The sequence below is a fragment of the Alligator mississippiensis genome, chromosome 3 (genome assembly GCF_030867095.1).
Source record: "Alligator mississippiensis isolate rAllMis1 chromosome 3, rAllMis1, whole genome shotgun sequence".
Classification (NCBI taxonomy): domain Eukaryota; kingdom Metazoa; phylum Chordata; order Crocodylia; family Alligatoridae; genus Alligator; species Alligator mississippiensis.
The window spans coordinates 165,037,991-165,050,476 of NC_081826.1; the positions used below are offsets into that span (position 1 = coordinate 165,037,991).

The 12,486-nt window shown below is 43.9% G+C and overlaps 1 protein-coding gene across 1 annotated transcript in view; it reads left to right on the top strand.

The window, feature by feature from the left end:
- Window positions 1-12,486, top strand: part of SUSD1 (sushi domain containing 1) — a 100,249-nt gene that overhangs the window by 68,941 nt on the left and 18,822 nt on the right. The window contains exon 15 of the mRNA XM_019490779.2: window positions 11,755-11,848. Coding sequence (XP_019346324.1) covers window positions 11,755-11,848 — 94 coding nt within the window. The remainder of the gene's footprint in view (window positions 1-11,754; window positions 11,849-12,486) is intronic.

Sequence of the window (12,486 nt, forward strand, 5' to 3'; positions counted from 1 at the left end):
ATAGGCTGCTGAAGTCTTCAGGCCTTCCTCTTTGCTTTGTCACCCTGCCAGAATTAAGCTGGACAAGTTTGAACCAGTTCTGTATCAACACTGAAGACCTCTGCAAAATACTTTCAGCAAGTGCTCCCTGAAGTGGTATTAACAGTTTGAAAGCTGGCAGTTTAGTCTGAGCAGAGTTAGTATTTAACAAATGCACTAGGACAATCCAAGGAGAAGCAGCATCTTGTAGAGTGACATAAAAAATAGGTCATTTATTGAGGGTCTGTTTGGTGCAGGTTCCATTTTACTTTTTGCAAAGTAAAGAGCAATGGTGTTTGAGTTGCTTTAGATTATGTTAAGTAATGTGCAATTTAAGATTAACAAAACTCTATCAATTATTTTAAAAAATATTTAGTAGGAACAGTGTTTGATAAGGATGTAAATATTCCTCCTCAATGCTTATATTGTGTGACAGTGTGCTGATTAATGACAACCAGAAAGGGAAACTGGCTGTTTTGTGCTCCAAGCAGAAAAGCAAATGTAGATCATTAATAATGGAGAACAATATCAGATTTTAACATTCTTTCTGTCTAAGTAATTTTAGCTGATAAAGTATCAGTAAAGAAATCCTTAAAGTAATTCATTGAACAAAGTCCCTTTAACTTCTGAACTGTGGCTGAAATCCTACTTGGGAAATTAAATTCTTTCTGCCTAAATTTGCCCTGCAGTTTGTTCAACACATATACTAAAGTTCAGTCAAGCTGAGTCATAGATTTATATTTCAGAATGTGGGATCAGATCCCCAGTGGTTGTAAATTACTGTACCCAGGGATGTATGGCTAGAGGGCACCTCCTGTAGCATTGGACTCAGTCCCTTCTGTATATAGGCAAGTCAAGATGTCATTGACTTCAGTGGATTTACTTCAGTTTACAGCACATGAGGATCCCAGCCATTGATTGTATATTGCTGTGGAACATAGAGGCCCTAGGGGTTAGATGATCCTCATATCACCTTAATCAAGTTCCTCTGTGGAAGAAATTAAGCAGGTTAGAAAGCATTTTCAGTGTTAGCCTGTGTCACTTAATTAAATATGTAAATGCTAATGAAAACTTGTTCTATATAAAGAAAGAAAAGCATAGGTTTATAAATGTTGGTCAGGAAACCTGCCCTAGTTTTACTTAGCCTTAATGAGGGAATTCATGAGGTTTGTAATGAAATGCATGTCTACAGAAAAAGTCCAGGATATCAGCAGCCTACTCTTCTCCTTGCCATAGGGTGCCTGACAAGCAGTTTCTTTTTAGCATTTCAGTGAAGAGCACATAATTGTACTTGTCTGTCATCTCGGGGCCAGTAAATATTGAGTGCTTCACAGATCACTGAAATGCTGTTTCTTTTATATCCCCAGTGGCATTCTACTTAGACTGCCCTTTCTGCTTTCCCAGTTTACATAGGATGCGTATGCAAGTGTTGGGAACCCAAAATGAACTTTGGATCATGAAAAATGGTTGGGCGATTACTGTACTGTAGATATAAAAAGATGGTAACAAGACCTTCATTTGGCAGCAAGAAGGGTTTGTGTCTGCCACCAAGAAAGAGAAACAAAGAAAAGAGCAAGTCTATTATGATTATAAATTCAGTTCCATTATTTCTCCATTGGAGTTGCTAATTATGTATAACCCAACTACATTTTTTCATTTTGTAGAATGTGCAACCTGAGGAAAATGTTATTGCTGACTTCCTTAGCTGTCTTTAACATGAATTTAAGAAAAGTCTTTGTTGTATAAATACTCTAGGACAGAGGTTGGCAACGTTTTGGGCAGAGTGGCAAAAACACCTGCAACCTCAACTTGTAAGAGGTTGGCATGCTAGGGGCAGGTGGTGGGGGACCTGCAAGGGGCCTGATTCTTGTTGTGGCAGCACAGCCTGGGCCCCTCCCTCTAGGTGGATGTGCCAAGCAAAATGCTTTCACGTGCCATGCTCCAGCATGCATGCCAGAGGTTGCTTACCTATTTATTTGAGAAATTTTTATATTACATGAACCTGTCTAATAAAGGTTTGTTTCCTGTGGAGAGAGTAGTGATAGGAATCTCTTTTGAGAGGATGCCTCTTTATGGTGATGAATATAGAAGCTCATGTTGGAAAAATGTCAATTTTAAATTTCTTGCTGCCTAGGAAGTGCATTTTAAAATATAGATACCAGGAAAATTCTGACTCTTTGGCAGGAGCAAAGAGAGGACAGAATACACTTGGAGACAAAGATATTTTCCAAGTTCCTCATAGTGGTCTGATTACAGCAGGGGTGTCAAAGATATGACCCTAAGAGCTGTATCATCCAGTCCCTGATGCTGCTGTGGGTCTTTGAGTGACCAACAGGAAGCATGTGGGGTGTGCTGGATGGGACAGGGTGATGCCAGTGGAGTGCTGGAACAGCTGCCATAAATTAATATATTTATGGGAGAGAGGCATTTTTTTCAGCACAAATGTAATGCCTGTTCATGGCCTGAGTTGACACACCCTTAATTGGGGCTGATTATCAGGGCACTGATATGCAGCACTTCTCGCTTCATTGTCTCTAGCTGGGCACCCAAAATCACTTTTTTCACTTTTAAAAATCTTGGCTGAATGTCTGTCTTCAGGTCATTTGTTATTACTAATGTACCACAGTTAGAGAGACATTGAAAGAATCCACATGTTCCCTGACCTACAGAGCTAACAGTCTTTGCAAATATTGAAGAAACCACCAAGCAAGAGGTAAACACTTCAGAACAATAGCTTACAAGTTTCGCTACATTCCTTGGAACAACACTAGTACAGGAAGGGTGAAGTGAGGCAGTGGCTGAACTTGATTTTTAGCAGAATGACATGCAAAATATGCAGGTTTGAGAAGAGATTTGAAAGGCAGAAAGGGAAGAGACATGGAGATAGTCAGGAAGGGAGTTCCAACGTATTGTATGGGAGAGAATGGAAAAAAGCACGAAGAGAAATTTATTTGTTCTTTGTTCCACTCCCAGCTTCCTGCAGCTGTCACATTATCTCCCAGCCCTTCCATTGTACAAAATAAACAGAGCCCTCTGTTTTATTTTACATTAAAAAATGTTTTCTGAGCTGTAATGTTACAGACCCATCTGCATGAAACATTTATTTGAAGAATTTGGTAAGCAACAGGCATATCACCAGGAGTGCAGTAGGGCTCTGCAAAGCTTCAGTAGCCAATTTGATTTGGAGGAGATTCAGCCCGATTCAGCAGCCAAATCTCTGAATCTGAATGGAATCAGGAGACCAATTAAAAGTTCTGAATCAAATCAGAAGCCTCTGAATCTATTTGGGTAGATTTGGTCATAGACTAAACAGGCAGCAGTCCTCACCATGCTGGATACAGCTGCCTTCAGCTGGTAAGTCTGTTGTGGTGGGCAGAGGAGGAAGAGAAGGGGTGGTGGGGCACAGATCAATGCCCCCACAGTAAGGGAGGGATTGGGGCTGGGGCTGGGACAAGCTGCCCAGCCAGGATAGTGGGGCACGGGACTTGGGGAGGGAGGCTCCCGCCACTGCATGCTGCTATCCAGGAGGGCACAGGAGTGGGTGTGCGCCCCCGGATTTTCATGGGGCGGGCTTGGCCGGGCTGCGCTCCAGATGGGCGGTAGGAGGCACTGCGAGCAGGGGCTATGCCCTCCTATCGCTCGCCCAGCCTCCCCATGCCTTCTGGACAAGCCGCAGCTTTGTCCCAGCTGGGCGAGCAGTGGCAGGGCATGGGGGGGGCGGGGCTTGTGCACCCAAATCAGGGTGAGCCTGGGGCAGGGGCGCCAGAGAATTTTAGGGTGGCTGCAGTCCTCCCCATAACCCCTGCTCCACTCTGCTGGGTGGTTGGAGCTCGGGCTGCACTCTAGGCTGCATCTGAGTCTAGCCACCTAGTGTGCAGCCCTAGCTCCACCTGCCATGCTGCGAGCTGCCTGACAGTGGGCGGCTGGAGCTAGCCTCCCAGAGTGCAGCTTGACCCAGCCTGCTTCGCATAGATCTGGAGGCACATGCCCACTCCCATGCCCTCCTAGATTGGTAATGTGCAGTGGCAGGAGCCCCACTCTCCAAGTCCTGTGCCCTCCCGCCCCGGCTGGGCAGCTTGTCCCAGCCCATAGGCAGAGGGAGGAAAAAAAATTGGAGGGGGCTGTGCACGTGTGCGCATAGCCCCCCCCACCCGAAAGTCAGCAGGGGAAGGGGCAGGGGAATGGGGGAAGAAGTGAGGTTTGGGCTGGGATCGGGGCCAGAGCATGCGGCACCCGTGTGGCCGTGCCTTCCCCTGCTCCAGGGGTCATTGCCCAGCACTTATGTCCACCGCCCTGAGCCCCGGACCCGCCCTGGCTTCCACTCCACACCAGCCCCAGCCTGGCCCCAGTCCTGCACCACTGGGAGGGGCCCGGAGCTGAAGCAGGACCAGCCTCAGCTGCGTCGCCAAGCCAGAGGGGACAGAGCTCCTGGGACACCCACACCACCCCACCCCGAGAAAAGTCTGCTGGCTCCTCCAGAGCCACGGCACCAGGGAGTTGATCTTTGCAGAAGGCAAAGGCAGGCTACAGTTACGCTCTGCCTGCTCCCCACCTCTGCTCCTCACTGCAGGCTTTGAAAGTGGCACAGCATCATGTGCATCCCACCACTGAGCGGGCTAGGCAACGAGGCACATGGCACTGCTTTCAAAGGCTACAGCAAGGCACGGAGGCGGGGAGCAGACAGAGTGCAGGTGCAGCCTGCCATTGCCCTGTGCAAAGATCGGGGGCCACCGCCCCCCCCCCCTTGGTTCCCCCCATTGGCTCTGGAGGAACCATAGGCTTCAATTGTCCCACGACCCAGCCAAGGCCCCATTCACCATGAATGGGGCCCCGGCTGGGCCAAGTCATGGGGCAATCGGAGCCCAGCAGCTCATCCAGGGGCATGGTGCGGGGGAGCCAGGAGGAGGGGAACAAATGTGCCCCCCTTCCCCGGCTCCCCCACCATGTGCACTGTGTGGAAAGCTGCTCACCCATGCCCCTAGATGAGCTGCAAGGCCCCCATTGCCCCACAACCTGGCCTGGCTGGGGCCCCAGCCAGGCCAGGTTGTGGGGCAGTCCCCACAGTGCAGCAGGGAACGGGGTGGGGACAGGGGTGAATGATTCACCCTTGCCCCTACTCTGCTCCCTCCTGCACTGTGTGGGGGTCTCAGTCTGCCTCCCCCAAGCCCAGGCAGTCAAAAAAAACTTACTGACATGCTGAGATGGGCTGGCTGTGATCCCAGCGTACCCGTCCCCCCTACTGCAGCAGCCTGCGGCCAGGCTCACCTAGTGTTTGGGAGGGGCTGAGCCCTTTTAGCATCCCCCTTCCGCTGCCTATGCCCCAGCCCCAATCCTCCCTCACTGTGGGGGTGTTGATCTGTGTGTCCCGCCCACTCCCCTTCCCTCCCCACTCTGTCCACTACAACAGACTTACAAGCTGGAGGCAGTGGTGTCTAGTGTGGTGAGGACTGCTGCCTGTTTAGTCTATGGCCAAATTGGTGCCAGATTTTTTGATCCAAATCAGCTGAATCAAATCAGGACAGTAATTTGAATCACCAAATCAAATCACTGCCCCTCTGAATTGGCCAAATCTTAATTTGAAGTGAATACTTGCCGCTTTGCACAGGCCTAGATAGCAGCCCATGCAAGGTTTTTATGGAGCACTGTCAAGGTTATGAGACCTGAAAAAAATCAGAACTTCCAGCAGGGTTTCTCACTGTGGAGGCATACACTCATCATACCAGGTCAGCCTCTTTTCTCCAGTGTGTTGTTTTCCAACAGTTGGGTTTTTACATACTGTTGTACCTGTTAAAGAGGAACAGGCAGACAGAATGGAAGGACATTGTAGCATACCTATTAGAGTGTTTTTGCCATAAGGAAGAAACAAAGCATCCCTGGCTTGTGACTTGCCCAAAAGTAGTGCTTAGATTTTTGTCCATCTGTAGCCTTTGTTTTAGGGAAGAAAATGAGTAAATAATTTTTCAGAATAAATATTCAGCATAAATTTAAAATGAAATTTTGATTCATTTAGGGCATCAGCTAATCCTCAGTAGGACGTAATCATTTTGCAGCTGGCTCCCAAATGCTGGGACACCATGCTTGCTAGGCAGGAGGATTTCTGGCCTTGGGGAAATGGACCAATTATACTTGAATTACTAAAAATGGAAGGGTTACATTTTCATGCCACAAATGAATGGGAAGTAGTTACAGAGCCTAATGTACATAATTTCCTCCTCCTCCTTTTCTTCAAAAAGAAAATTGAAAATGACCTTGAGTCATGGTACTGTTCCTGCCTTGCACTCTCCTTGTTGCTGCTTGCTTCCAATGTTTTTCTATGCCAGTTACAGTAATTGGGTAGATTTCTCTCAGTAGCCATTCAGTCCCAAAGAGAACTGTTTTTTATACTTAGCACCTTCTTTTCATTTTATTTGTATTGCTCTCAGAGGAGAACCTTGCATTATTTTCTTTTCTTCTTTTCGTTCTGCCAGTGGCTCTTTACATTTCATAGTCAATATCAAGCTTCTGTGTTTCTTCCTCTCTAGGTAAACTGCTTAATGATTCACCCCCGCTCTTTTTCCTCACAACTCTGCATAGTCTCAAGCTCACTCCCTTCTATCCATCTTTGCTTTTTGATTTTGAATTCATTCTAAATTTGTTCTTACCTGGTAGCTCACAGAAATTGAACTGTTCAGTATTTTTAAAAGTTCCTCATACTTTCTGGTTTGGAGGCAGGAGAAAATTCTTTTTCAGCAGATTTCAAGAACACTGACTTGATAAGAGAGCCTTTTCATTATTAAAACTTTCCTTGTTTTAATCCAGTAGCTCCTTCTGTGCCATACATTTCATGTCTCCTGTCTCCTCACTCTTATTAAAAATTATATTACAAATGAAGAATCTTAAAACTGAGAGTGGAAAGCGCTGTTTCCTTTATGAAGAATTTTCTAGTGCTCCTCATTTGTGATCTTTGTTGTGCCTTGTATCCCATATTTGATTGAGGGGTATTTTAGTACTGCAGGAGAGAAGATAATTAACCATTGCAAATTGGAATAGACTTTATTTTTACACCTTCAGCTCCTTTCATGGCTGTGGGCTCTTTCATGTTTGGAAGAAGACAAAATCCCACCATCTGCTGAGGAAGGAAGAGTTTATAGGTGATTATCATTACAGGGGATTACACACAGGATTGCTATGGCTCTTTATAGTGCTAGTGGATGGCATGGCCTGCTGAAGACAATGGCAGGTGCTCTGACCCTTGGGAGTTTGCCAGCTTTGTGCTAGGATCATACATCCTAGAAGGGAAATCAGTAACCATTTATCCTAACAGAGAACAAGAACTGTAGAGAGGATTTTCTATTTTGTTTAAGCTGAAAGGAGGATTGATTATGAAACTGAAAATTAATATATTTATGGGAGGAGATTACCTTTCAATTCTGTAAACTTTTGTGTACCCTTTGAGACTACTCCTGTGAGGCTTTGAGGCTACTCCTGTGAGTATAATTTTAGTACACATGCAACTATTTGTACAGTAAGTGCCTTAAACTAACACAGCATCTTTGTTTCTGAGAGGCAGCTTGTTAAACTAGAAAAAATAGAAATCTGCCCTCCATATGTAAATTTAATCTATCTGGAACCTTTTCTGGGAGGTCCTATGGGCTTCTGCTCTTGGCTCTTATCTCTTCTCCTATGCACCCTGGCTTTGGCCAGTTCCATTCACAAATATTAATTCATCTATCATCTTTATCCCGACAATGTGCAGATTTACCTTTCCATCCCTGACCAGCCTCCTTCTGTCCAAATTAAAATCTTGGCTTGTTTTCCTGACATCTTCTCATGCATGTCCAACCTTCAGCTTCATCTCAACATGGTCAAAACAGAGCTCTAAATATTTCCACCTAGTGTTTATGGACACCGGGTGTCATTCTTTTTGCTCATGTTTGTAACCTTGGCATGATCTTTGACTAGGCTCTTTCTCTAAAGCCTCCCATCTGGTTCCTGTCTCTGTCTGGCTTCTTTTTCCTGCCTAACATTTCTTAAGACATGATCTGTCCTTTCCCTCCACACACCCCAAATTCTCATATGGGCTGTCATCCTCTTAAGTGTCAGTGGCTTCAGCTGCCTCCTCTCTGACATTGCCACATTCCATCTTGCCCGAGCGCAGTCATGCATTCAACAAATTCTGCTGCAAGGATCATTTTCCAGACTCATTACTTTGACTCCATTTCCTTCTCTTTTCAGGTCTCCCCAACTACATTTCCTCTTCTACATGAAACACGGACTACTTGTCTTCTCTTTCTAAGGCTCTTTACAAGCCTATGTCCAGCCTCCCTACTATTTTATATGTGATTTTGTGACGCTGAACCCTGCGTTTTGGCAAACAGGGCCAATCTAGATTGTCCATTTAAAAATTTTTCCCATATGCAGCTATATCCCATCAGGTTTTTCTCCACAGTCAGCTGATCATCACCCATGAGGATAAGCTCCTAGTAAACATGTGCAAAGCCATCTTGTTCATCTCCTTCAAATCTCTGCCTAAAGCTCAGCTTTTCCTTGACAGACTTGACAAGGGTTAGTCACTTTGGGTGCTATAATTGCTGCTGTTCATACTAACCAGTATTTTCTCATTATTCAGTTGTGTTCCCCCATCTACCTCTCAGTATTCACTTGTTGACTCTTTGTTTATAAAGAAATAGTGAGCTCTTTGGAGCTGTCTATGGTAGGCAGTACAAACATGGAGTCTTGTGTTTTAGAGTAGACCTTGCTGTACTATGAGTGGCAGTGGTGCTGGTAATTATTATTATTATTATTACTATTATTACTGTAGCTACTATTATTACTATTATTAGTAGTAAATATTATTAGTACTAATGTTCATTATTATTCTTAAGCTAAACCACCCAAGCTAGTTTCCACTGATACTGAGTGAAATGTGAGAAGAAAAACAGCATCATGTAAAAAAGAAAAAATATATGCATTTTTTAAAGTACATATAATTTTTGCATTAAAAGTAAAATTGTATTTTGAAATGGGTCCTAAACTTCCCCACATCTGCTTAAAAGGCACTTCAATAGTGGTGTTCTCCATATTAAAAAACCTCTTTTATCCTTCAGCACAGCACATGTATTGTAATATGTATTATAGCATTTCCTCATATGGTAATTCAAATAATAATAATGACAACCTGTGCCAGTTAATCTGTACCTCTGCCTCTTTATAACCTATGCTTTCTCCATTGGAGGAGCTATTTCTGTTTCTTTTTTAAATGTGAAAATTCAATTAAAGATTGTTATTTGACCCCGTCTCTACTCCCCACCAAATACCCGTAAAATCCTGGAAACATCGTGTTAGCAAGAAACTTAAATCATACTAATTGCTTTATTTTAACAGAGAATTGCTTTCAGTTAAAACTGGGCCTGAACTAGAATGCTTTATGTGATTTCCTTGAACTTGGGGAAAGCTAATCATTTGGAACTAAAATGCAGCTCAGTTCTATTCCTATTTTTAAAGCAGAGAGGTAGTTAGCTGTGTTTGTCTTAACTCAGGGCAGGGTAGAGATTTACCATATAGACGAACTGAATCAGAGAAACTTTTTTGAGCAAGAGTTCACTTCATTAGATGCTGATGAAATAAGCTCTTACGAAAACTTATGCCTCTCTGATTCAGTTAGTTTATAAGGTGCGTCTCTACCCTGCCTATTTTTAAAGCGGCATCATCAACAGAGAACACTGCAGGGGAAAGCGGAGAACTCCCAAACTCCACATATATTCTAATAATGTAAATGAACCTCAAGATGAAATGCCAGCTTACTGGCTACCTAGCACTGATTCTGAGGGGCTATCTCAAATGGTGCACAGTTGATGCTTGCCATTTTCATTTGCTTGCCGTGTGGAAGTTTGAAGGGTACTGCTGCAAGTCAGTCCTGCTGGAATGCTTTTAGTGCAGTTTTCCTATAGACAAAGAGGGCTAGAAATTAATGGCAAAGAGTTGGGCTTGGGGCTCCTTTTCACCCTTGGTCAGTCGTTTCCCCCCGCAAGTAGCAGCCTTTTGTCAGTCACTGGGCATGTCTACACATGCATTAGGGTGCTGTAATTACAGCACTTAAGTTTAGTGTGCTAATGCACAGTAGAATTAGTCTACTGCACTTTTAGTGTCTCATGTAGATGTGCTCACTGGCATTTTTTCCCCCTTTTTTGTGGTGGTGGTCAGAAATGTTTTTTTTTCCCATGTGGGTTTTTAAATCTTGATGTTCTGCAAGCCTGATTGTTGATTTATTTTTAGCAGGGATTTACCCTCTGGCAAGGTGTGTTTTCAAGAAAGTCCTGGTTGCCAAATACTATACATGAAAGAACTTCACAAGGCCTTCCTGTTTCCTGGACTGAAAATGAAACTAATTTTTTCCCTCTTCTCCCCTCTCCTTTTCTTTCCACCAGTAACCTAAAGTACTAAAGATCCCAAATTTTAAAGGTACTTGTAGTTTGCACATTTGCCTCTCTTCAATCTACTTCATAGCCCTGTGCATGGCAGCCAATGTTTGCATTCATATTTTGCATTTTTAATCCTGTTTTGGAAAATAAAATATGCCATTTCTAATCATTCCAAAGCTCTTTCCTCTCCCCCTACTTGCACTTCCTGACTGAAATAGAAAGCAGAGCTTATATGGAGTAGATAGCATAAGTCTTGCTCACTTTGGCTAGAATTAAAAAAAAATAGTGGAGCCTTTTTCAGGCTGTTTCTGGGAATTAAATTAAAATTTCTATTTGGCTGGATTGGATGCTGGAGAGGATGAGAGATAGGAACAAAAGAAAGCTAACCTGAAGAATTTATTTTCTCACTTATCTGTCTACCAGGGAAATTTAGGAATTCAGGAGGCTCTTGATAGTTTAGGCAAGTGTTGTAAATCTCTCATGGTAAGCTCAAATTATTATGATTTTTACCCAGGGATGCAAGGTATATAAGAAATTGGGTTTGTGTTTCAATATTTATTTGCTCAGGCTGAGTCTGCTGATGCTCAGCTTAAATCAAAGTAAAATCTTCTCCCACATTTGACCACTAAAAATATTATCTGTAAACTTTAAGGTATTTGTATTCACAGGAAAATAAGAGTAGAAGGAACCAATAAAAAAAATCTTCATATCCCTCCAGCTACATGGTGATCACTTCTACAGCCTAAGGAATACAATAAAGTTGTTCTTCATTTTTGCTTTGTCCTCCTTTTCCTCCATTTATATTTACCTTTTTCTTTCTTCTTTCCCAAGACTTCATCTCATATACCCTGAAGAAGTTTATTACACACCCTAACTTGAGAAATACTACCTTAAATGTTTCATCTCCCCCTGCAGCATAGGGGATCATTGGTAATTGCCCACCTGATATAGTCTTAGACAGTCATCTATGTGAATGACCTTTGTGTTATCCCACCAACTTTACTTTCATTTCCTTCATTCCTGGGCAGAGCATATGCTTCAGTACCTGTGTGCCACTCCATGTGGTTGTGCCACCATGCTCCCATTAAGCCCTACCAGTGCCAGTAGTTCAAGATCCCCCAATTTGTTGCTCAAGCTCCTTGCATCGCCAGCATGTTTAACGTACAGGGTCTTCATAAAGTCCTTGTGAACTTTAAACTTTAATAACTTATGTTGTGCACAAGGACTTTATGAAGACCCTGTATAATTCTAATCTTCAGAAAAACAGTCTTGTGCCTTCAGTTTTGCATTACTTCCAGAAGCTTTTCTGAAGGACTGACCCTGGTTTACTTTTCAGATCCTCTCTTCCCAGAAGTAAAACTCGTGACTCTGCAAAGCCCTGCACCGTTGCTCAGACTATGGAAAGTAGATGATAGAAATGGGCCTATCAGGTTGGTTTTTTTCCCTATGCTCCTGACTCTGTTTAGCTAGGTCACTTATATGGCTGATTTTTATTTTAGACTGTATCTGGTTGGAACAGTGGTGCTCAACCAGAGGTCTACGGGGCTAGATTCGACCCCTGAAATGATCAGATCTGGCCTGCAGCATAGAGGATCAATGGTAAGCACCTTGGTTCAGCATACCCTTGTCCCTCCCTTGTGCTGTGCCACTGATCCGCTCTGCAGCCAGAGGTAAGCTCTCTTCCTCCTCCCTCTCCCCTTCCCTCCCATTTGATATGGGGTTTTGGCAGCATGTAGCGGCAGGGGGCTTTGACAATGGCTTCCCCCTGCTGCAGGTGCTCTCCCCATGCTGTCACTGGGAAAAGTGGTGGTGGTGGCTAGGTTGTAGCACCCACCTGCCAGCTTGCCTTCCTCTGACCCGAACTGGGTCAGTTCAGTCTGCATCCTTAAAAGGTTGCCGACTGCTGCTCTTAAATGTTGTGCTCCACTGGGTTAGACAGTTTTATTAGAGATGGAACCAAACCAGCAAGCTTGGAAACCCAGCTTAATCATAGGGTTTTTTTGGAGTGTTCCTTTTTGGGGGTTTTGACTTCAGGCTTCTCTCTGTTTTGCAGACCAAATTTATGTTC